A 25,000-nucleotide genomic window follows, 5' to 3' on the forward strand; every position below is an offset into this window, starting at 1 on the left:
GTTGTTGTAATGAAATCTATATCCGAATTGAGAGGGTTTGTTATCATTGTTTGTAAATCATCATCAATAAGGTAGATGAATCAAACACGATCTATCTTTAGATAACTTTTTTAAAAAAAGAGTAGAGATTCAGCATTGATTAAAGTAATGGAAAAGTTAAAAATAGTAGGGGCTGCCTAAAGCCTGTGATCGTGAAAATACTAACAAATGAGTGAAAATGGAGAGGCTTCCTATAGGAACGATACAGATAATGGACGTTTCGGGTACAAACCTTCGTCAGCACAACAATACACAAATTTTACACGTTAATTTGTGTATTGTTGTGCTGACGAAGGGTTTGTACTCAAAATAACCATTATCTGTATCTATACGAAGCCTCTCCATTTTCACTCTTTCATTGGGATTAAAGTAATGTAAATTTTGCCGCTCGAAGCTTGAAGAAATAAATAACAATGTGAAATTGAATGTAAGCTTCAATTTAATATACGAAAACAGATCAAATGGGTGTTTAAGATGAATCTTAACAACGCCACTACCACATTATCTCATTCGTCTGTAGTGTTTTATTCATCCTGTTTTGTTGATAAAAAGGGGAAACCTGAAACATCCATTTTATATTTTTTCGTACAATAAATTGAAGCTTACATTCAATTTCAAATTGTTATTTAGCATTGATTAAATAAAGACAATGAAGTCCAGATCTGAGGAGCAAAGTAAATAAAATTACAATACAAACATTTTAGTTTTGAAACTTTTCAATCGAGAGGAGCAGAGACATGGATGACTTGAGGGATTTAACAGGAGAGGAGGCTTGAAGAAGACAGTATGTGCACCTATGTGGTCTAGTGGTATGCACTCGCTTTTGGATCGGAAGATCCTGGATTTGAGCCTTGTTCGGCACATAGTTGAGTGCTTGGAAAAGGCTCTTTACTCACATTCTCTCACAGTTCTCAAGTATAAAATGAGTGCCTGGCCGTTAACAGCGTTGTCTCTGTCCAAAAAAATTGCAATATAGCCTAGCAGGTGTCATGTCCCGTTCTACATGTTACGTGTTGCAGTTGGTCAGGGACCCCTTGTAAAGTGCTTTGAGCAGGTTTAGTAGATATTGCGCTATATAAAAGCTCAAGTTTGTAATAAACAATCAGGAGAAGTACCCTGTAGACCTTCAGAGCTATTTTCCCCTTGGAGCTGAGTTTATCCCAGTTTATACAACGTGAAATGGATAATGACAATTGCTTGCTACCCTTCTGATAGGAAACTAATCAATCGTAAAGGACTTTTTGCCAGATCTAACAGACCTAGCTCCTCGATTACTGCTGGATGGACCATACGAACAAAAAAACAAAAAAAATCTCAACTTCACCTGGAATCGATCTTCATCCCTTTGCATGTGAGATGAGTGCTCTACCGAGTTATCGCGACCCCAAGACACACTTAAAATCAAGGTGAACAATTTTTAACTCAACTTTCTTCTCTATGATTCTACATGCAACAACAACAATTTTAAAAAATTTAAAAAAAAAAAAAAAAATTGTTAATAAATAATTATTTTAAAAATTTTTTTACACATATCATTCAGTGACCCTTACAATATTCCAAAATGTGAAATACTTGAATCTCCCCCATGGTCCTTTGCTCCCGACATCATTCTTCAAATAGTCGTAAACTGTTGTGTACCCACTCACAATAAACAAGAGGGCATGAATCGCCAGTTTCAGCATGTCCATCGTGCTTGATTGTCACTGTAATAAATCCAGTATTTGCTGAGCACAGAAAAAAAAATTACAATTTTATATTTAAAAACAAAAAAACAAACAAAAACAACAGTAGTGAATGTGTACTCCAGTATCTCGATAAGGCTATTTTAAAATCATTATAAAATGTGTCATTTTATCCCACGTTTGTTCTTCAAATTCAAATGACGAGACAACACTATCTTTGTTTCATATTCATATGAACATCTGTTTTAGTTTTACGATGATCGTATTAGTCATTTGTAATTTGTAACATATCTCATTGCATCATTCTGTATTGTTTCATTTTTTTAATGATGATTATTAATTAAATGGGGAAAATATATTATGATGATTATGATTATCCTATTCATTATCATTATAAATGGGAGGCCTTCCGAAAGCTCCTATGTCCCCAGTAATCTTGTTCTAGTAGCGGGCTTGAGAGGGGGGGGGGGGCACTTTTTTTTATAACATACTAGAACATTATTTTTAAAAAAACACAAGAATACTGGGAATGTGGGAGCTTTCGGAAGGCCTCCCCTTATAATTAATAGATAATAATTTCAAATTATAATTCAGGCGTGTGCCGCTTGCTGAAAAGGGGCGGTTTCGGTATTGCAGGGCGTGAAAAATTAATAAAGAGTATAACTTTAAGTGAAACATTTAAAACTATATTTACCGTAAATCAGAATCTTCAGCAATAAACAGTCACGTCAGCAGCAGGCATAACAAGGATTCATTGGTCAAAGTCGAAGTCTTCAAAAGTCAACAACACATTTGCCGGCTAGTCACGTGATATCCCGAAATAGCCTAACCAATGTTTATTTTTCGCTAAACTTCCGGCGGATGATTGCGAGCCAGGGATGCAGAATTCCCAGATCGGAATTTTTAATGCCAAAATCCAAAATTGTGCATTCAAATAAAAAAAAAAAAAAAAGAAAGTTGTTTGGTTTATATGTAGAAATGTTTTTCTATACCTAACATTCAAAATTCAGTTTTGCATTTTTCATGACTTTTCAAACATTTTTTTGTTGTTTTGTTTTGTTGTTTTTGTTTTTTTTTTGTTTTTTTTTTGTTTGTTTTTTTTGTTGTTTTTTTTTTTTTTTTGCCTTATCATCGCCATCCTCTCATTTCCCACTCGTCTTTGTTCCACCCGTCGTATTTTGTTAACAAAGGGAGACCCGACGAAACGTCCATATCGTTTGTTTAGGTAAATTAGATCGAAGTGAGAAGTACTTCTCTATTCCACTTATGATTGTCGTTTATTTCTTCGAGCTCCATGCAGGAACATTTGCATTATATCCCGTGATTTAGCTATACAGTGGTCTCCGTTTATAAGCACGGTCCTCGGGAATCAAGCTATGTGAAGCATTCTGGTCTCGTTGTTTGACACTCGCCATAGCCCTACTCTTTTAGTACGCCATGACACTCGCCTTTGTTCATGCACGTTCTTGGTTCGAGTTCCTCTCTGGGCGGCGCATCGTTGAATTCTATGAAGAGGCATTTTTACTCACTCTGTATTGTTTCATTTTTTTTATTATGTGGATCCCAAAGTTTTGTTATTTCTTTTTTATTGTTATGACTATGACTATGATTATTATTAATTAAATGGGGAAAATATCTTATGATGATTATGATCAATACAAGATATATGAGATTCTGTAATTATAAACTATTGTATAAGGCATTTAAAGAACAATTCCTATTAAGCCTTTAATAAGATAAGATAAGATGATTATGATCAATACAAGATATATGAGATTCTGTAATTATAAACTATTGTATAAGGCATTTAAAGAACAATTCCTATTAAGCCTTTAATAAGATAAGATAAGATGATTATGATCAATACAAGATATATGAGATTCTGTAATTATAAACTATTGTATAAGGCATTTAAAGGATAATTTCTATTAAGCCTTTAATAAGATAAGATAAGATGATTATGATCATCGCATTTAGTATAAAATGAGTAGCTGGCCAGTAACAGGGTAAATCATTGTCGGTTCCCCCCCCCCCCCCCCTATCACTGCCGCGAAAATTGTTTATTCTCTATTGTCTTCTGACACTTTCCTACTCACTTCATCTCTTGTTGTAAATTTATCACTGTATTGTCCCTGTCGAAAACAATGTCATAGCGTCATAATAACGACACGTCCATCAACATGTTAAGTCGTGTTGCTGTTTGTTTGGGAGTCCTCATGAAGCGTTTTAAGCAGAGTTAGTGGACATTGCGCTGTATAAAACCTGCCGGTTTTTTAAACTTAAAAGCTGTGTAAGAGAGTAAGCTTATGCAAAAAAAAAAAAAAGGTACACAAGAATTCTAGTGAAAAACAAGATCGATTATTTCATCAAATGAATTGAATGAATTTAAGAAGCAGGTATTTCGGTGAAACTTGGTCAATATTTAATGGGTTTAGGACAGTTTTACGTCGCAAGTTAATAGATTGGTCATTTATATTGAGTAATAGAAAATTACTTTCTTTGATCGGTGTTACTTGGTATTTGGGGATAAAAGCATTAAATTATAGTTGGAATTTATCATTTAGGCGTACAGTAATATTTGGGCGTACGATATTATTTGGGCGTAAAAACTGACCTTTGGTGAAAGGAATTGTGGGACAGTTTACAATAGGAATAAAACAGTGTTTCTGATTCTACTCTACATTCTATTCTATTCTAGATTATCCTATTCTACTTCACTATGAGCTACACTTTCCTAGTATGCTGCAGGTTCTAACATCCTACTATGAATCTTTATTTTACGGACTTAGAAATATTCCACGTATATTGAAAATGGTTACTTAGGCAAAATGACTTTACATTTGGATTGATTTTACGGATTTGGAATTTATGAAACTGATTGAATTATGACCATGCTATTTGATTTGGATTTGGAATTTATCACAATAAATAAAACTGTAAGAAATGAAACTTGGAATCTGGACTTTTATTGAATGTCTTGATGCTGTGCATTCAATTATCATCATCGGCCCTTGAACTCTTTTGTCACTATTATCATCAACAACACAATACAAAGGAATATTATTACCATCTATAAAAAAAAAAACACTCTCCGATCATAACCCAGTACATATTGTGTGCAATTACGCCACAGCTGCCCTGGACTACGGATTGACATAGAAGGCTTACATGCCATGACCTCTCTCCAAACTGCTCTAAAGGGAACACGGCGGTAGAATAAAGAGCATAATTTTAGTCTATTCGCATAAGATGTGAATTGATTTTAAAAATTTAATTAGAAAATTATTATAAATTTGGCGTGGTGCTATAGCTTACTTGGCATTTTTTGGTAAAACTCATCTGGCAGCCATGCAGAGATGTTCTTAAGTATTAAGTTGGTAGTTTCCCCATCGAAAGGTTAATCCACACCAGTTTATTCGTAGAGGTATTGGTAAATATTGTGTTGCCAATCGGCAATCGCGATAACATCAAGCGAACGGGTTTAATCTACCCATCGAATATGGTTTTCAAAAGTGAATTTTATGGTGGCTCAAGGCTACTCTCTCCCCTTACTGATGTGATAGGATTACCGATTGATCAGGTGAGTTAAACTGACACATTGAAATTGAATTGAATTGCCATTCATCGCAGTTTTCTGTTCACGTCATTACGTTGTCATTGTCATTGGAATGAATCAATGAATTGACCGAAGAATGCATTTTTGTGATTGCAATGCAGGAAACCATCATTTGTTCAGATGCTCAATAAGACTTAGTAAGAAGAGTATTTAAGAGTTCACAGTCACAATCTCAACCTCAAACACTCCCCTGCCGCCGCCCTGCCCTTGCTTTCCCTCGAATATATGATGCCTGACTGGTACTGGTAATTTCAATTCTTTGACTTTTTCAAACTTTGTCTTTGTCGTTCTCATTCAGCGTCAGCGGTAGTCTGGCACTCGGGGACAATTTTCTTTTTAGTTTTCATTTCAGGTTAGTGCTCACCATGCACCAATGAATGTACTAGTACCCCTAAGTCTTCTCTCTGCCCTATGAATGCTACTGCTAGGCACTTCTACTTCGATATCTTCGGATTCCGCGCTTACACGGTAGCCTCGGCTATCGCGTCATTCTTGCCACTTGGTTTTGAGGGTGCTTTTTCATGACCTCCAGTAAAAATATAATTTTGAAAAGATCCTGCAATTTTGAAAATTTTATTTAAGTCCCCACCTATGATGTTTATCAATGAAATGATGAGCCAGAGAATACTCTTTTTCACTCGCTGACACTCACCGTCATCAGATTCAGATTAAAATTTCCTTTTTTGTCTCAGCATCAGGTCAATGAAAGACTTGTCCCAGTGATATTTTGAAAGAGAAGATTTTTAATTTATAGCCCCCCCCCCCCCCCCCCAATCCCCCAAAACCTATTTTCAATCGAAGAAAAGTCTTTATTTCTATTTAAATTGATTGACCTGTGCATGTAGGGATGACAACCTGGTGTTGGTAAAAAAAAAAACAACAAAAAGCATAAGGCTGTGGCTATTCGGACTCGAGTCTGAACAGTATCCTGTGGCTATTCGGAGTCAACCATGTGCTATCAAAAAGTTTTTCAGACTCATGTCTGAACATCCTAGTCTTCTGTGACAATATAGATGGGTTTTTTTTTTTTTTTTTTTTTTTTTTGGTTTTGGTTTGGGTTTTTTTTTTTTAGATTTCAATTTATTGTAATTTATTTTTTAATTGTTGACAATTCCAGAAAGATAGATGAAAATGAAAATAATAATGGTATAGAGGAAAAGCTTTTCTAAAAACTTTACACGATGTTGAAATAAAATCAGGAATTAGAGACAATAATCCTTCTAAACTAGGGACATCAATCAACTGAGTCAGTCTGATATGGGAAAAACAGAATTTTCTCTGAATTCTTTTTCTGCTTCCATCAGTCACACTCTTTGCCCACTCCCCGTTCTGTGTCCCCCTGTGTTTGCGCATGCCCATTGGAGTTGAGTCCGAATATCCATGAGGAGACTATTCAGACTCGAGTCCGAATTGCCACTTCAAAAGCATAAAAACTCTCTATTCTACAATTGAAGCTAGTTCTGCTATAGATTGATAATAGTATGACTATAGAAATGATTCATATAAAAGTGAAAATAGTCCACCAAGCTATTATCACCGTACAGTGAAAATAGTAAAAGAGGCTATTTTCACCATATGTACCAGCCAATCAGAAGCTGTGAGATAGTAGCACGTGGTCCCCTTCAAATTTGACCTGACTTCATTTCCATTTTAGTAACAACATCGTCAGTGACAATTCTGGCGGTGACAGACGCTATTTTATTTTGATAGCATTTCTACTTATTATTATTATTATTAGTAGTAGTAGTAGTAGTAGTAGTAGTAGCAGTAGCAGTAGCAGTAGTAGTAGTAGTAGTAGTAGTAGTAGTAGTAGTTTTAAAAGAAATAAAAGAGGGAATTAAAATGATTATCTTTATTGGTTAACATTCAGATGCACATTATAAACAAAACAAAAAAACTTGATCTTATATAAAACGCAATATCCACTAAACATGCTCAAAGCGCTTTACAAAGGGTCCCTGACCAACAGCATCGCGTAACATGTAGGACGAGACGCCTGTTAGGCGATATTACAATTTTTCCAACAGAGTCAACGTTGTTTACGGCCAGGTATTCATTTTACACTTGAGTACGGTGAGAGACTATAAGTGAAGCGCCTTTTCCAAGGACTCAACTATGTTCCGAGTGAGGCTCAAACCCAAGGCCTTCAATCCGAAAGCGAGTCTCATACCACATGGCCGCATAATATTAGGATTACAATTACAGCAATCTGAAAAATACCTATTCTTATTTTTTAAAAATTGATTGGTCGCATTATAGAATGGAGTGGTGCACGGTCGATTAAATTTTATATATCATCGCAACATACGCCCCCCAATAAATTGATAATGATAGAAATCATAGCACTGTATGGTCGAATGATGAGATAAGCACTGTATGGTCGAATGATGAGATAATTAATGCACCGTACGTTCGAATAATGAGAAAAAAATATCGCTTGTATGGTTGAATAATGGCAACCATTTGATACTGTTTTTTAGATATATTCTCAAACATAAGCACTGTATGGTCGAATGATGAGATAATTATTGCACCGTACGTTTGAATAATGAGAAAAAATTATCAGACCGTACGGCCGAATAATGAGTAAAATTATCGCGCGTACGGTTGAATAATGGCAACCATTTGATACTGTTTTTTAGATATATCTCAAACATTTGAGTGTATTCCTCTGTGGGGTCCCATGCTGGTTTCTGGATAAGACTTTTAGGCTATCTCAAACTAAGTACACTGATAGTGTGCTCTTGGAGTCTACATCTGTTCCCTTCTATTTGAAACAGTCTCCTTTGTCTTACTTTTTCTTGGGTAGCTTTACTTGTAATTCTAGAATTTTTTCGCGATCTCATTTTCAAACAACACAAATTACATCAGAGGCTTGTATTTTATTATTTATTTCTGAACGACATGCACTTATTTGCAAATTTGTAAACCCAAGTCATTATGAGCTCATTGTTATAATGCAATTCTCAAAAAACTACGCAAAATATCATCCATTACAACAATGTCAAAATACTGTGACTACTAAGAAATTTCAACATTTCGATTTCTGAATTATAAAATGATATATTATATTGATGAAAGCGCTGTAACATAGCTTGTTCAAATAGCCTACCAAGATATTATTACCGCACTGTGAAATAGAGCTGAAAATAGCGGCTTCCCCATAAAATTATTTGGCAGAGTTAGGGCTTGTTTCTTCACAAATAGAGTTTGGTTTACCTACTCCTACTACCAAACGTGTACTTATATGCAGGTCTGATAACCCAAATGGTTTTGGACTCATTGTTGTAATGGAATCACTCTCAAACCAATGCAAAATATTATCTATTATTACTATTACAACAATGTCAAATCAAGCCCATAATTGTGCCCAGTAGTATGAGACCGTCAAGTATGTGCACATTTCCTAATACTAATATTAAAAGCTATCTCTATATAATATATATATATCTGCCTTTATAAGGCGCTTCCGAGCAATTTTAGTGGTAGGAGAGCTATAGAAATTACGCATTATTATTGTTATTATTATTATTATTATTATTATTATTATTATTATTATTATTATTATTATTATTATTATTATTATTATTATTATTATTATTATTATTATTATTAAATCCCAAAAACCTCATTGTTTTGCATCAGACAGTTCGAAATGGCTAATTTTCATAGCAGAAAGTAGTCTGGTTTCCCCTGTATGTAAATGACAGACACACACACACACACACACACACACATGATGATTTAATGGTTGATTTATTATATATATCGATTTATCATGAATCATAAATAACCCAGCTTGCAAAAAAAAAAAGCATAATATAAGTCATTGAAAACCATTTGGACAGATAATTTGGAAACCATTAGGTCAGCAGAAATCATCACAAAAGCATTAATTCAATATCAATATTGCTGACGATTATTGGTGATGCCTGGGGTTATCTCGCTTTAATTAAAAAAAAAAACAACCCAACTGGAAATCAATACCAATCTGAAAAGCCTATACAATAGATCCTCATTACATTGTCACATGTTGTGATCTAACTAGCTCAGTTGGTAGAGCACCTACTTCACACACGAAGGGGAAAGATTATCAATCCCGGATGTGGCTATGTGGTCTAGTGGTATGACACTCGCTTTCGGATCGGAAGGTCCTGGGTTCGAGCCTCGCACTCGGCGCATAGTTGAGTCCTTGTAAAAGGCTCTTTACTCACATTCTCTCACCGTACTCAGGTGTAAAATGAGTCCCTGGCCATTTACAGCGTTGTCTTTGTCCGAAAAATTGTAATATCGCCTAACAGGCGTCATGTCCTGTCCTACATGTTAAATGTTGCTGTTGACCCCTTGTATAAAAGCGCTTTGAGCACATTTAGTGGATATTGCGCTATATAAAGCTCAATTTTTTTAATGTGGGAGACATTATGTTGGGTTGTGATTTTTTTTGTTTTTTCAAAAATGTTTTTGGCTCTGCTGTCCCAGCAATGATTGGGTCACTGGGTCTGTTATATTTGGCTGAAAGAACTCTGTGATACCTATACAAGCTTCCTATCCAAAGGATAGCAAAATATTCCTATTGTCCGTTTAACATTACAGAAAAGTCGAAAAATGCAAGCCTTTGTGGTTATTATGGTTTTGCTGAAGGACATCTTTGCTTTATGTACTTACTTACTTAATCCTCTTCGGGCCTTGAGGCACATAGGGCATCCACCAGACATCTCCATTTTTTTGCGATCAGCTGCTTTTGCGGTGGCTGTGTTCCAGGACAGGCCTTTTGCTTTATGTAGGGATGGTTAATATATTATATATCGTAATGAGTTGATAGTTTGTATAAGGATGGATATTGATTAGAAAACACAGTCAGTGTTCAGATAAAATACGCACGTTTGAATATATTAAAGTGATGCTAGGCTTCTAGAAGTTGTGAACTGTAAAAATGAATATAACAGCTTTAATAAAGAACAAAATGCTAAACACGGAGCGTTTCGGGCTCAAAACCCTTGTTCAGCCAAGAACAACAAAAAACAATAAAGGCGTAAATGCATTACTAAATTCCAGATAGATATATGGAAGTAATCGGAGAAGCCAGAGTTTACTTTTATTTAGCACAATATCTACTTAATATGTGCTCAATGCGTTTTACATGGAGCCTCAAGCCAACAGCAACACTTAACATGTAGAATGAGACATTGTGTCTGGGTTTAGTACTATATTATTCAAGTCGTTTTGTGCCAGGTACTCATTTTACACCTGGATGTGGTGAGAGAATGTTGAGTAAAGAGCCTTTTCCGAAGAGTCAGCTTTGCATTGCCCAAAGCAGAACTCGAATCAGGGAATGATCAGTATGAGGGCAAGAATCATGGCCACGCGGCTAGGCTACGTACACTACACAGTCGTACAAAGGTCAATTGATGATGGTTATACCAACATCTCTCTCTCTCTCTCTCTCTCTCTCTCTCTCTCTCTCTCTCTCTCTCTCTTTCTCTCTCTCTCTCTCTCTCTCTCTCTTTCTCTCTCTCTCTCTCTCTTTCTCTCTCTCTCTCTCTCTCTCTCTCTTTCTCTCTCTCTCTCTCTCTCTCTCTCTCTCTCTCTCTCTCTCTCTCTCTCTCTCTCTCTCTCTTCTCCCCTTGTACAACACGTACAGACACACACACACACATACACACACACACATTTTTACCTGTAATGAATTAATTATATAATTAATACCAATGTAATATAACACATATTTCCTTTTCTCGTTTAGCTAAAGAAGGCCAAAAGTCAAATCGTTGTTTCCCTTGTTTTGTATCTATGAGTCATTTTTACTCCCTTTATTTTGCTGTACAGTTTATGATGAGAGCAAAGATGTGGGCCGTGGTTCTAGCCAATTATGGGTCATATGGAAATAGATAGGAGATTGTAGACTAGAAATAGAAACATGTTTGAAAATGAAAATCAACGTCTCTTGATCTTAGATACCCCTGAAGTGATTATTTAAGATGATAGCATTGAAATGAATTTTTAAGGTAATCGACGTGAAGTGATTATTTCAGATATGCCTCACTTAAAAACGGTAACTCTTTAGGATGGTTCGGATGTTTCAGCGTGTAGGCCTTTATCACTAAAAAAATTCATGAGTAGATTGCCTCCCCTGTGTTGAGTGTGTAAAGTTTTCGTTATAAGATAAGATAAGTCAATCCATTGTCAAGCAAGATTTGGAAATGAGTACTTTTTATAAGCTGCCTTAAAACATAAAAAAAAATAAATTATGAAATGAATATTATGGAGCGACATGGTTCGGCTTTGTGGTACTGGTGTCTTACTGGAAGGGGCGGAGTTTGACCAGATACCCAACACTCCATATATGGCCTTTTGCACACGTTGAAATTATAATCTTATTGTGGTGGTGCTCTGTGTGTGTGTGTGTGTGTGTGTGTGTGTGTGTGTGAGAGAGAGAGAGAGAGAGAGAGAGAGAGAGAGAGAGAGAGAGAGAGAGAGAGGGGGGGGGGGGTGCGAAAATCGGTCTACATTTGGGGGAATATAATATTATGATCAATCTCTTTGAATGGTTGAGGTTTATTGGCAAGTTCTGATAATGAGAGAAATCATAAATGGAAGATTGTTACTGGTACGATATGGTTTTGATTAGTAGGTCCAAAAATGATAGAAGAGCCTACTACTACTACCATCGTTGGTAGGTCTGCAATGGTAGTGATCTTTAGACTGTTCCTCCAATAGTAATCGATCACGTGATTTGTTGCTGTCCATTGATTGGATCTAATATCTTAATAAATATAGATAGTTGGAAGATGACGTCACCTAGGTCTTTGTTATTGTTTTTTGCCATCCGCGTTTATGAGTAATGCTCACTGAACGGTATTAACTTGACTATAAACGTTCATGGATACACACAGTTTTGTATGTTGGTCCGTTATACTTCCGGATGGCAATGTTATGAGCTTCTAAGCCAAGCGCATACTATCTATAAACACTGTGCTTTCTTTATGAAAGCTGTAAACGTATAACAGGATGAACGAAACACCAAAAGACGAATGAGATAATGTGGTAGTGGCGCTGTTAAGATGAATAAACATTACCCAATATTCTTTATGAAAGTTGAAACATACTTGCGAGTCAAGCTGAACAAAATAACCTATTGTGATGTTTGATATTTCGCAAACTGAACACTTTTTTATTATGCAGGCTATTTTTAGAACATTTTGCAATGTGACCAATGACTCGAGCCCATGAGAAAATGGTCACAAAGCTACTGATTTGAAATGTCAAAAATCCTTGGTGTCTAAGTCCGAGGAAAAATAATAAAAATCCATTTTAAAGCATTAGAAATAAATAATTTGCCCTCAGCATGATCCAGAAAATGCTCCTGAGTTCTGAATATCATAGATAGTTCGAAGATGACGTCACTCAGGTCTTTGTTATTGTTTTTTGCCATCCGCGTTTATGAGTAATGCTCACTGAACTCGATTAACCTGACTATAAACGTTCATGGATACACACAGTTTTGTGTATTGGTCCGTTATACTTCCGTATGGCAATGATATGAGCTTCTTCGCCAAGCGCATACTATCTATAGGTTCTAAGGAACTACACTTTCCTTTTCAACAAGATTTATTGCGTCAATGAGAAGATTACAGTACTTTAGCCAGAGTCAGAAATTCGTATTACTACGGATTTTTCCTAGTACTTGGCAGGTTTATGATTGTATCGATCGTCTCCATTATAGTCACATAGTGGGAGAATTTATGACTTGACATTGATGAGGCAGTTAGATATGTTCAGAAGTTATAACCATAATATACTTACTTACTTACTTACTTACTTACTTACTTACTTACTTACTTGCTTACTTACTTACTTACTTACTTACTTACTTACTTACTTACTTACTTGCTTGCTTGCTTACTTACTTATTCACTCACTCACTTACTTATTTACTTCCTTACTTACTTTCTTACTTACTTGCTTACTTACTTACTTACTTACTTACTTACTTGCTTGCTTACTTACTTGCTTGCTTACTTACTTACTTACTTACTTACTTACTCACTCACTCACTTACTTACTTACTTACTTACTTACTTACTTACTTACTTACTTACTTACTTACTTACTTACTTACTTATTAAGCTTAACTGCTGGCCTACTAACTTCGCTGTGGTTGTGTGTGTTGTACCCGCTACCTCCAGTAGTCGGTGAGAGAGGGATCTCATAATGAATGACCTGAGTTTAATACGAATTTTGTTTGGGTTCTTGGATAGCTCATACGGTAGAGTCACGCTCTCACCGGCCAGGCGGAGTTGTCGTACCAATAAGGTCGCGGGTTCAAACCCCACCAACCGCCGAAAATTTTTTTATTCTCTTTTGTCTTCTGGCGTAGTTAAGATGAATAAACAAAACCTTGGTTGGCAGGAAATAGTATGCTCCTTTGCACGCCACTACCACATCATCTCATTCATCTGTGGTGTTTCAATCATCCTGTTTTGTTGATAAAGGGGAAACCCGAAACGTTCATTTGATCTGTTTTTGTCATTAAATTGAAGCTTACATTCACCTTCACGTTATTATTTATTTCTTCGAGCTTCGATCAATCAGCAACATTTACACTTCCATAAGATCATGAAAACTCACCCGATTTACTTCAAATAAAGATTTAAAAATGCTCTGGGGAGCATATTCTTTCAGAAAATGCAAACAAACAAACAAAAAAAAAAAATGCAAATCCAAAATTTTCACCTTCCGACTGATTATGTCACATATAACTGACACATATAATGGGAGAAAATATGATTTGAGGGGTTTTGGTGATAATGAGCCAGTCTATGGCTATAACTATAACCAAAATATGGGGTAACGTATGACTGTGGAGAGATGTTCTCACACTCCCGCCCTTAAAATAAATTGGTCACCTTTTTTTTTATTTAAAGAGCTTTTATATAGCGCAATATCCACTAAGTGTGCTCAAAGCACTTTACAAGGGGTCCCTGGTCAACAGCAACATTTAACATGTAGGACGGGACACAACGCCTGTTATGCGATATTACAATTTTTCGGACAAAGACAACGCTGTTAACGGCCAGGTACTCATTTTACACCTGAGTACAGTGAGAGAATGTGAGTAAAGAGCCTTTTCCAAGGACTCAACTATGCGCCGAGCGCGAGGCTCGAACCCAGGACCTTCCGATCCGAAAGCGAGTGTGTCATACTGCTAGACCACATAGCCGCACCTCGATGACAGCTTGATTATGACATATTCCGACGGGTCAAAAGTCCACTCGACAATGTATTCATCAGGGCTCAGGCGTTTGTTTACGGTCCGATGTGATGAGGTCAAGGGGGGTAGGAGATTGTTATTGATGTGATTGTAGGTGGTGATCGAATGTCGAATTGGATGGAAGATCAATCGGTAACTGATAGGACCTTTTCTATTTCTTTTTTTTTTTTTTTTTTTTTTTTTTTTTTTTTTTTTTTTTTTTTTTTGGCCTGAAATGAATGAGGTTATCATAATAAAGTGGCCGTAAACTGATAACACACTTATACTTATTATCTGGCCAGTTTTTTTTTTTTTTAATTATATTTTTTATAATATAGCGGCCGTGAACTGATGAAACGGGGGCAGATTTTTAAATATTTTTTTTTTAACTGACGTGATTATGATTTGTATTGTACCCATTAATTAAGACAAGTTTAACCTTGTCTGAAATGATTAAACCTGAGACAGATTTGAAGTCTCGGGTCGCAGTCAATTGGATGTACGACAGATAAGACACTTGATTTTTTCTTTTATTTTCTTTCTTTCTTGTTATTATTTTTTTTAACTTCATTTTTTTTTATATATGTGGCTGGCTGAGAAAACCGGGAAAGATGCGCAAGTTTCATAAATAGGGAATGAGATTAGCGGAAGAGTAGCGTCCCTTGATTGGACGTCACCTTACAGAGAGAACGTCAAAATGGTTTTGCGCATGCGTCTCTCTCTCTCTCTCTCTCTCTCTCTCTCTCTCTCTCTCTCTCTCTCTCTCTCTCTCTCTCTCTCTCTCTCTCTCGTCCTCGCTTTCGATGAAGTGTCTCATGCCGCTTTCATCGGAAGCGAGGACCAGAGACACATGCGCACAACCAGCATGACGTTCTCTCTCTAATAACTGAATTAAAAAAAAAAAAACAAAAAAAAAACTTAATGATTGTTCTGTTATAACGATGAAGTGAGAAGTCAATTCGGTTTAATTTTCGTTATAAAATTGGTTAGGTTTTTATTTATTTATTTATTTTTTATTTTTTTTGAAATTTGGCCAGGATTTTAAAGTGATTCAGTGATTATACAATATCGATTAAATGAGAGAAAAGAAGTCAAGTCAGTTTACTTTACGTTAATTAAAAACATGTGGACAAAATATTGTTGGAAATCACGGATGCCTTTGCTACTCGTATACTGGTGCGACTACATCAAAAATAACATTAGCCATGTTTTTATCTATCTATTTATTTTTCAAAAAATTTGGCCAGGATTTTAACGTGATTCAGTGATTGTGCGATATCGATTATGACAAGTTTGTCGTTTCAATTTGGCATGATTTAAAATACTTAGACTATGTACTGGAAGTCACGTTCGTGGACTGATATAAAACAACTTACTTCCTCCTTCCCCCCCCCCCCTTTTTTTTTTTTTAAATTTTTTTTTTTAGCTGTTTCTTTTTCCTTTATGTATAATCAAAACGATTAATTGAACAGTCCCTCAACTGGTGATTGATTTTTAAACATGAGGTGATCGCACAAACAGAATACAAATATCCCACAGCCATTCACACTCTGATTCTGTACGACAAATAACATTTAAAAAAAGGAACGATACTTCATAAATCCCAAGTTTTCTATTTATTCGCATATTCACCATTTTAGGGTAATTCCACACCCATCATGACAGGCATGCAAAAAACGAGATTGAAACAATCAGGAACTATAATTAACGTCAGAAATGAACACAACAACAATCTTTGTAGGCTAAGACATGAGGCCAATGGGCCTCGGCGCGCGCGCGCGCGCGTGTGTGTGTGTGTGTGTGTGTGTGTGTGTGTGTGTTTGTGTGTGCGTGTTGGCATGCGCGCGTGCGTGCGTTAGTAATCCTTATTATAACATGAATTCTGTTGTTTTACGTCATCACAGTATGTAGTCCCTGTATCAGTCTTACAAGCAGGTAAAGATTACGAGACTTTTAACTGTATGCATGGATATTCGATTCAGTGTACTAACTGTGGCCTGCTGATAGAATAATATTCTGGGCGGGGTCTTTTGACCTCCTATGGTGGGCAGGAGGTCACGCTGTGTCTTCTATCCCCTTATAGATAAATTAAAAAATTAAATTAAAATTGAGCTTTATATAGCGCAATATCCACTAAATGTGCTCAAAGCGTTTTACAAGGGGTCCCTGGTCAACAGCAACATTTAACATGTAGGACGGGACATGCCACCTGTTAGGCGATATTACAATTTTTCGGACAAAGACAACGCTGTTAACGGCCAGGTACTCATTTTACGCCTGAGTACGGTGAGAGAAAGTGAGTAAAGAGCCTTTTCCAAGGACTCAACTTCGCGCCGAGCGCGAGGCTCGAACCCAGGACCTTCCGATCCGAAAGCGAGTGTCATACCACAAGACCACATAGCCGCACAAAATAGAATGAAGTTGACGTCACTGTTATTGTTTTTTACCACCAACGTTTATAATTCTCACTAAAATGTATTAACCAGACTATACAAGTTTCTGAGTTGCTTTCTGTCTTTGTCTTGGAATGGGATTACTTAGTTTTTGTCCCAGCCCTAGCTGGAGTTCTTGACTGGGAGGGAAACAGTCAAATGTATAGTTATAGTTTTGAGAGATGATATATATTTCTTCTCCTTGTAAATCATCTCTCCTTTTATGCATTATTAGTTATGTATTCTGTAAACATTTGAGTGTATTCCTAATTGGGAATGAGATTAGCGGAAGAGTAGCGTCCCTTGATTGGACGTCACCCATTGTCTGTGACGTCACCGGCGGAAAAGTTATTAGAGAGAGAACGTCAAGTTGGTTGTGCGCATGCGTCTCTCGTCCTCGCATGCGCACAACCAACATGACGTTCTCTCTCTAATAACTTTTCCGCCGGTGACGTCCAATCAAGGGACGCTACTCTTCCGCTAATCTCATTCCCTTTAGTGGGATCCTGTGCTGGTGTCTGGGTGAGACTTGTAGGTGATCTCAAACTAAGTACTTCGATAGTGTGCTCTTGTAATCTACATCTGATTCCTATTTGAACGAGTTCCCCTTTGTCTTACCCTTTCTTGGGTGCTTTAATTGTAATTCTAGAACTTTTTACTATCCCTTTTTCTTCCTTTTTACTGGCGCTGATATGACCTTAACTTAATGTGTTGCAAACGCAGTAAAACAGTTTAAAATTTGTTTTTAAATTATTAAATTAAGTGAAACGTTTTGGAGATTTTGATTTTGGATTTTTTTTCTGTTTCTTTTCTTTTCTTTTTACCTTTCCTTATATTTTTCTTTCTTGTTTTGTCTGGCACTGCTTCGTACACACTTGTTCAGATCTTTGTCTTATCTTCTTTAGTGCGTGAGCAATTTTTATCTACACTCCTACGTGTAAGCAATATGTGTCAGTGCTATGTGCGGCTGTGTGGTCTATCTAGTGGTATGACACTCGCTTTCGGATCGGAAGGTCCTGGGTTCAAGCCTCGCTCGGCGCATAGTTGAGTCCTTGGAAAAGACTCTTTACTCACATTTTCTCAGGTGTAAAATGAATACCTGGCCGTTAACAGCGTTGTCTCTGTCGGAAAACAAATTGAATGTCGCCTTCTACACGTTACGTGTTGCTGTTTGTCGGGGACCCTGGGTGGGGGAGACCGACTTTTTAAAAATCTTCCGGCTAATCTCGGTCAGTATACTCTTCAACAGTCGTAACGTCACTTCCTTCCTAATGACGCATGGTAACTTAGTAACACTGGCTCTAAACTATCGGAACAATGGCGGACGCCGTATGAAATATTTCTCCGGCGAGCATAAAAGCGTATCCAAAGGAAAAAAAAACCCCCGTAAATTTGATCATGTTTTGACTTTTACACATTCTGATCACAAGGCATATGAAAAGTTCTAGCCAGCATGAAGAATAAAAAGTAATGATTTTCGTTGTTTAGAACCAAGATGGCCGCCGTTGCCGGGCGGCGTGACATCAGACTACTGAATCCCTTTGGTGAGGGTTTTTTTTGTTGTTGTTGTTGTTTTTTTGGTTTTTTTTTTTGGTTTTTTTTTTGTTTTTTCTTTTTGGTTTTTTTTTTTTTGGTTTTTTTTTTTGTGGGGGGGGGGGGGGGGGGGGGGGGGGATAATGTCTTGTTTTTTTAAAAAAAAAAAGCTAAAGCGAAAAGTATTGGCTGTTTAAAGGCAACAGTTGAGAGGAAGTTAGATGGATTTGTGTCCTTTTTTATGATTGGAGGGTTTTGTTTGACTTCACAGAGCCGTGACGAATTGACTTGAATAAGTTTACATAATAATAGTATCGGGAATTTCCATCACAGAGCCGTGACGAATTGACTTGAATAAGTTTACATAATAATAGTATCGGGAATTTCCATTTTGCTCGTTCTTTGCACAGAGGAATTGAATGAAAGTCTTACTTTTTCATTTTTCTGTCGTGCTCTGGGAAAACGCGTTATTGAAAAGTTTTGGACAGAAAACTCGTCCTTCAAAGTTTTATATAGATTGATTAAATTGACTCTCATCTTGCCCAAAGCTCTCAAACCTGAGACTTCCATTGAGGGTTGATTTTAATCGGTCGATATTGATTTGAATGGAGGACGAGTTTACTGGCCAAAAGTTTTAATATGTGTTTATGTATATATATGTGTGTGTGTGTGTGTGTGTGTGTGTGTGTGTGTGTTTGTAGGAGAGAGGGGGGGAGGTGGGGTGGTGGATTTGGTTGACTTACTTAGTACCGAAATGATTGAAAGGGTGGGGTTATTTGTTGGGGTTTTTGTTTGTTTGTTTGTTTGTTTTGAACGCCGAAACCGATTCTCCAATTGTTCGATATCACTGCTGGGAAGAGATTGGCACACTTGCTTGAATGTCAACCTCTTGAAGACCTGAGATGCACATTCCTCCCACCAAATCCAAGCATCAGTAACACACTTTATAGTCACCTGGAACAACTACAAAAGACGTCTAACTTCTACGTCATGGCACAAGACCGAAGGGCTAGAGCTCAGGTGGTCGCTGGTTCGGATAAGTAAGTAAGAAGAGATTGGCATACCTATCTCTAGACCGCATAGCCGAGAAAAGAAGATAAAAAACAACCAATACGAGGGGCAGCCTGGCTCAGCGGTACGGTCTTTGCTTCGTACCCAAAAGGTAACGAGTTCGATCACCAGCCGCTGCTGCGCCGTGTGGCCTCGAGCAAGTCACCTAGCCCTAGCTCACTTTGCGGCGCTGCACTGCGGCTGACGCCTGGGTTATTCCAGTCTTCCCTTTGGATAGACCCTAAAGACAAATTTCCTCTTGGGGATGTATAAAGGGAATTTTATTTTATTTTTATTTATTTTATTTACAAATTGTCCCTCCTTATTATTTTCGTCTTCCTTTAATTTCCACCTTCACTCTTGAATATTTTGACATGAACAATAACATTTGAAGATTTTGACATGAACAATAACATTTGAACATTTTGACATGAACAATAACATTTGAAGATTCTGACATGAACAATAAGATTTGAAGATTTTGACATAAACAATAACATTTGAACATTTTGACATGAACAATAACATTAAAGTGAATATTCAGCACTGATTATCTAGAAGCTTTATTTATTTATTTATTTATTTATTTATTTATTTATTTATTTATTTATTTATTTATTTATTTATTTATTTATTTATTTATTTATTAAATTTGAAAATCCCGTTTATTTGTTGTGTTGTTTTTAATAGAATAAAGATTGGATGTGTGAATCTGTAATTGGAAGAAAAAAAATTCAACGTCTTTGAATGGATCATTCATTTTTTGTTATATTGTAATGAGTAACACACCACCATTTCACACACATACACACACACACACACACACACACACACATGGTGCGATGTTATAGGTAACCACTGGTCCATAGAATTCATGTAAAATACCTATTGATATTACTGAGTTTGCGCGACAGGGTGCCAACGGGTCCCGTTAGAGATAGTCGACGATTGGGATTGTTTGGAAGCTTTAACCCTTTGCCCACTAGTCATTATGACATCCGAAATGCTATCGCCTTCTACATCTACGCCAGAATAGAAATAGAGGGTGGAGCCTACCATGATATAACATTTTATGGATCCCTAATTTCATCATATCAGTTCTGTCCACTGACAGGTGGGTGGATATCGCTTTCAAGAACTTATGTCCTTATATGAAATCCTGAGTTTTTGACCAATCAACGGATTGCTCTTTTGATAGCTCGCTTGCCAACATGAGTCAGCTCAGCCCTTGATTTATGTAAAGGCATCACAGGCGGTATATGTTGTGTAACTTCAAAGACCACGGTTGACCGAAAGCGATGAATGGAAGCCCTACTGTGGCGTGGAGAACGAGGTCTTGTATGTATAGTTACGTAATATCTCAACGCTCGTGAATTCTTGGTACGGCTGGACTCACAATCAAAAACCGAAATCTGTGTTTTAAACTCTTGAATCAATCGAATTACATCAGTGCGCTCGTCTCATTGAGAAATGAAAAAGATATATAAATCAAGAACATCGACCGGAAAATAAGGAAATTATCATAAAATTATAAAATTTGAGAAAGCTATTTTCAAAATCAAATATATTACAAAAAAGGTTATTTCTCGACCGATTTTTATGAGACAAAGACAATTTTTCTCCACTTTTCAAGCTGATTCCAACAACGAGGTTTTCAAATTTATCGCGATAAGATTATTTGTCATTATTTTTTTTCATACCCAATTGACTGCTCAGGAAATGAATACGTAATCCTTGGCGGCGAGCGAGTAGGTGTTAAATTTTGCTTACCCTTTCCCACGCACACACACACACACACACACACACATATATGACGTAACTATACATACAAGACCTCGTTCTCCACGCCACAGTAGGGCTTCCATTCATCGCTTTCGGTCAACCGTGGTCTTTGAAGTTACACAACATATACCGCCTGTGATGCCTGTACATAAATCAAGGGTTGAGCTGACTCATTTTGACAAGCGAGCTATCAAAAGAGCAATCGTTGATTGGTCAAAAACTCAGAATTTCATATAAGGACACAAGTTCTGGAAAGCGATATCCACCCACCTGTCAGTGGACAGAACTGATATGACGAAATTCTTCTTCTTCTTCTAGGTTCCATGCCTGGTCCAGGCTTCGGATACTGCATGAATTATCTCTCTCCATTCCTCCCTGTCTCTTGCTTTTTCAAACAGCTCTTGGATTGTTAGGTTGGTGAAGCCCTTCAGTTGGTCTATGAGTGTTTTTCTTTGTCTCCCCCGGGCGCGTTTACCAGGTATTTTTCCACAACTTGCCAGGTATTCATTCTTTTCTTTCCTTACTATGTGTCCGAAAAAGGATAGTTGTCGATCCACTATTAAGGGCATTAGTTTCCTTTGTTGGTATGTTTGTTTTAGCACTTCGTTCGTTTTGTGTGCAGTATACGATATTCTCTGCATCCTTCTCAAGCACCACATTTCAAAAGCTTCAATGTTCTTTTGTGTTTCTTCATTTGTAGTCCAGCTTTCGCATCCGTATAACAAGATTGGCCACACGTCGCACTTCAAGACTCGGAATCTAATCCCGAATGACATCTGTTTGTTTTTCAAAATGTGTCCCATGTGTATTCTTGCTCGTATGTCTCGGTTACATCTTTCATCTGTTGTCACTATTGAACCTAGGTATTTAAAACTTTCTACGTTGGTAAGTTGCTCGCCGTGAATCGTTATATTGCAGGTGTTGTTGTTTTCGGGGTTTTTCTGTATTACCATGCATTCCGTTTTGGTGATATTCACTTCCATTCCCTTGGCGTCACTATCTACTACCACCTTGTCAACAATCTTTTGAAGTTGGATTTCTGATGTTGCAATGAGTACCGTATCGTCTGCGTATCTTATATTATTTATGTTGTGACCTCCTACTTTTATTCCCTCCATATTAGTTATGCCCCTCATGATTGTTTCTTGGTATAGATTAAACAGATCTGGTGAGGCAACACACCCTTGACGGACTCCTTTCTTAATAGGAATGGAATTTCCTGTAGAGTTTCCGATTTTGATAGATGCCTGCTGGCTGTAGTATAATGTTTGCATGAGTCTGAGGTCTTTCTCATCAGCGCCAATGGAGTGCAGTTGTTTTAGTATTTCTTCGTGGCGTACTCTATCAAAAGCTTTTTTGTAGTCGACAAAACAGAGGTATAGTGGGGTCTGAACCTGTATAGCTCTTTCACTTAAAACACGGAGGAGGTATATTGCGTTCCTTGTCCCTCTGTCAGGTTGGAATCCATATTGTTCTTCTGCGATTTCGGGGTTAATCTTATTCCTTAGCCTGTTGATAATTATACGCAACAGTATTTTGTTGATGTGGCTTATTAAACTTATAGTTCTAAAATTTTCGCATCTGACTGCACCTGCTTTCTTTGGTATTGCTATGAAAATAGAGTTACAGAGATCTTCTGGAATTTTCCCAGTGTTGTATATATTGTTGAATAATATGTGAAGTTCATCAATTGCTAGATCTCCTAGGCTTTTTAATACCTCTACAGATATTTCATCAGGGCCTGTTGCTTTACCATCCCTCATTCGTTCCATGGCATGTTCAATTTCACTTTTGGTGATGTTTGTCCGCTTAATGGTTCTTTGAATTTCAGTGGTGGTTCATTTCTATTTGGATCATTGTACAGTTCGCCTATGTATTCTACCCATCGGCTTTCTATATGTTGTTCTTCAAATAGCAGTTCCCCTTGTTTGTTTTGGATCCAACTTCCTGCTGCTTTGCTTTTCCTTTTCCCTGATAGTTCTTTTATTCTTTGGTGAGCTTGTTGGGGGTTGGGTTTGTATTCTCTTTCGATTTCGCAGCATTTCCAGTCTAGATAGTTCTCGTGTGCCGCGATGCATTTGGATTTAATGTGGTTGTTCAATGTTTGGTATTCTGCAGACCCTCTGTTGCATTTTCGTCTTTCTTCAAATAGGTTTAGAATTTCATTTATCATCCATTCCTTTTTGCTGTTTATTTGAGCTATTGGTAAATGCTTTTCTGCAGTTGCTTTGACACACTTTTGGAATATATCAAATTGTTTTTCACATTTTTCGTTATCAGACGAAATTAGGGCTCCATAAAATGTTATATCATGGCAGGCTCCACCCTCTATTTCTATTCTGGCGTAGATGTAGAAGGCGATAGCATTTCGGATGTCACAATGACTAGTGGGCAAAGGGTTAAAAGCTTCCAAACAATCCCAATCGTCGTCTATCTCTAATCGGCCCCGTTCGAGCCCCGATGCGCAATCTGTCTATTTACTGGTGGGTAACACTTAATGCAAACTGAATTAAATCGATCTCTCTCTCTCTCTCTCTCTCTCTCTCTCTCTCTCTCTCTCTCTCTCTCTCTCTCTCTCTCACACACACACACACACACACACAGACACACACATACATGCACTATCCCCTTATGTCGTCGTCGTCGTTGTTGTTGTTGTTGTTGTTATTGTTGTTGATTTGACCAAAGCCTCACAATCGCCGACCTAATTTTCTTTTTAGAAATCTATATATTTGTAAATGAAATTTTAATATATATTTTTAATTTATTTATTTAGTTAGTCAGTTAATTGTGTAGTTACTTATATATTTATTTATTTTCAATTTATCTATTTATTTAATTATTTAGTTATTCATAAAGCTTAAAAATCCCCTCCCTTTTATTTTTGTTTTTGTTTTTTTTTTTTTGTTTTTTTTTTGTTTTGTTTTTGTTTTTGAGGAACATCAAAATCATTATTGCGTCAAATGTGTTTACGAAACAGAGAGTGAATTTGTAAGGGCCTGATGTGTCTGTTGTGACAGGTCATGCAGGGAATTATGTCTTAATCCGTGTCAAAACTATGTGTTGACATTTAATTGTGGTTGTGAGATTAGAGGAAAAGGAATGTCGTTTATTGGGACGAGTGAGGTTGGAATAATCATCAAGAGGGCGAATAGAGGGGGGAGAGGTAGTGTGAAGTAGAGGGGAGGGGAGGAGTTGTGTGTGGTGAGAGAGATGTGTCGAGGAGTGGGAGCTCGGGAGGGGAGAGAGAGAATATGTGCTGTAAGGGTGGAGAGAGAGAGAGGGGGAGTGGTAGGTAAATGTTGAGTGAGAGAGGTGTTTCGTGTGAGTGGATGGAGGAGGGGGGGGGAGAGAGAGAGAAGAGAGTGGTGTGTGTGTGTGTAGTGAGAGAGAGTGTTCTGTGTGATGTGGGTGGGGTGGGGAGGGGGAGAGAAGAGAGTGTGGTGTGTGTGTGTGTGTGAGAGAGGAGAAGAGTGTTGTGTGATGGGTGTTAGAGAGGTGAGGGGTGGTGAGAGAGTGTGTTTGTGTAGTGGGTGGGGGGGGGGGGTAGAGATAGAGAGGAGTGTGTGTGTGTGTGTGTGTGGATGAGAGAGAGTGTTTCTGTGTGAGTGGTGGG

At 37.3% G+C, this 25,000-nt stretch overlaps 2 protein-coding genes across 6 annotated transcripts in view; one reads left to right on the top strand and one right to left on the bottom strand.

Annotated features, from left to right (window-relative positions):
* The window catches only part of LOC144956680 (androgen-induced gene 1 protein-like), a 12,397-nt gene extending 9,907 nt beyond the window's left edge, over positions 1–2,490 (bottom strand). The window contains exons 1-2 of the mRNA XM_078887336.1: positions 2,416–2,490; positions 1,590–1,763 (exon numbers count right to left, since the gene is read on the bottom strand). Coding sequence (XP_078743462.1) covers positions 1,590–1,727 — 138 coding nt within the window. The 5' untranslated portion in view covers positions 1,728–1,763; positions 2,416–2,490. The remainder of the gene's footprint in view (positions 1–1,589; positions 1,764–2,415) is intronic.
* Positions 2,491–5,038: 2,548 nt separating this feature from the next.
* The window catches only part of LOC144957009 (membrane-bound glycerophospholipid O-acyltransferase 2-like), a 46,731-nt gene continuing 26,769 nt past the window's right edge, over positions 5,039–25,000 (top strand). For 4 of the 5 annotated variants that reach the window (XR_013642066.1, XR_013642067.1, XR_013642069.1 and 1 more), the window contains exon 1: positions 5,059–5,301. Coding sequence is in view for 1 of the 5 variants with exons in the window: in XM_078887923.1 (XP_078744049.1) it covers positions 5,221–5,301 (81 nt within the window). In the remaining 4 variants the exon portion in view is untranslated. Of the gene's footprint in view, positions 5,302–25,000 lie in introns of all 5 variants that reach the window. The other variant, XR_013642068.1, reaches the window with a different exon arrangement.

Source organism: Berghia stephanieae, chromosome 11, assembly GCF_034508935.2.
Source record: "Berghia stephanieae isolate SIO BIC M18660-M18661 chromosome 11, UCSD_Bste_1.3, whole genome shotgun sequence".
NCBI lineage: Eukaryota > Metazoa > Mollusca > Gastropoda > Nudibranchia > Aeolidiidae > Berghia > Berghia stephanieae.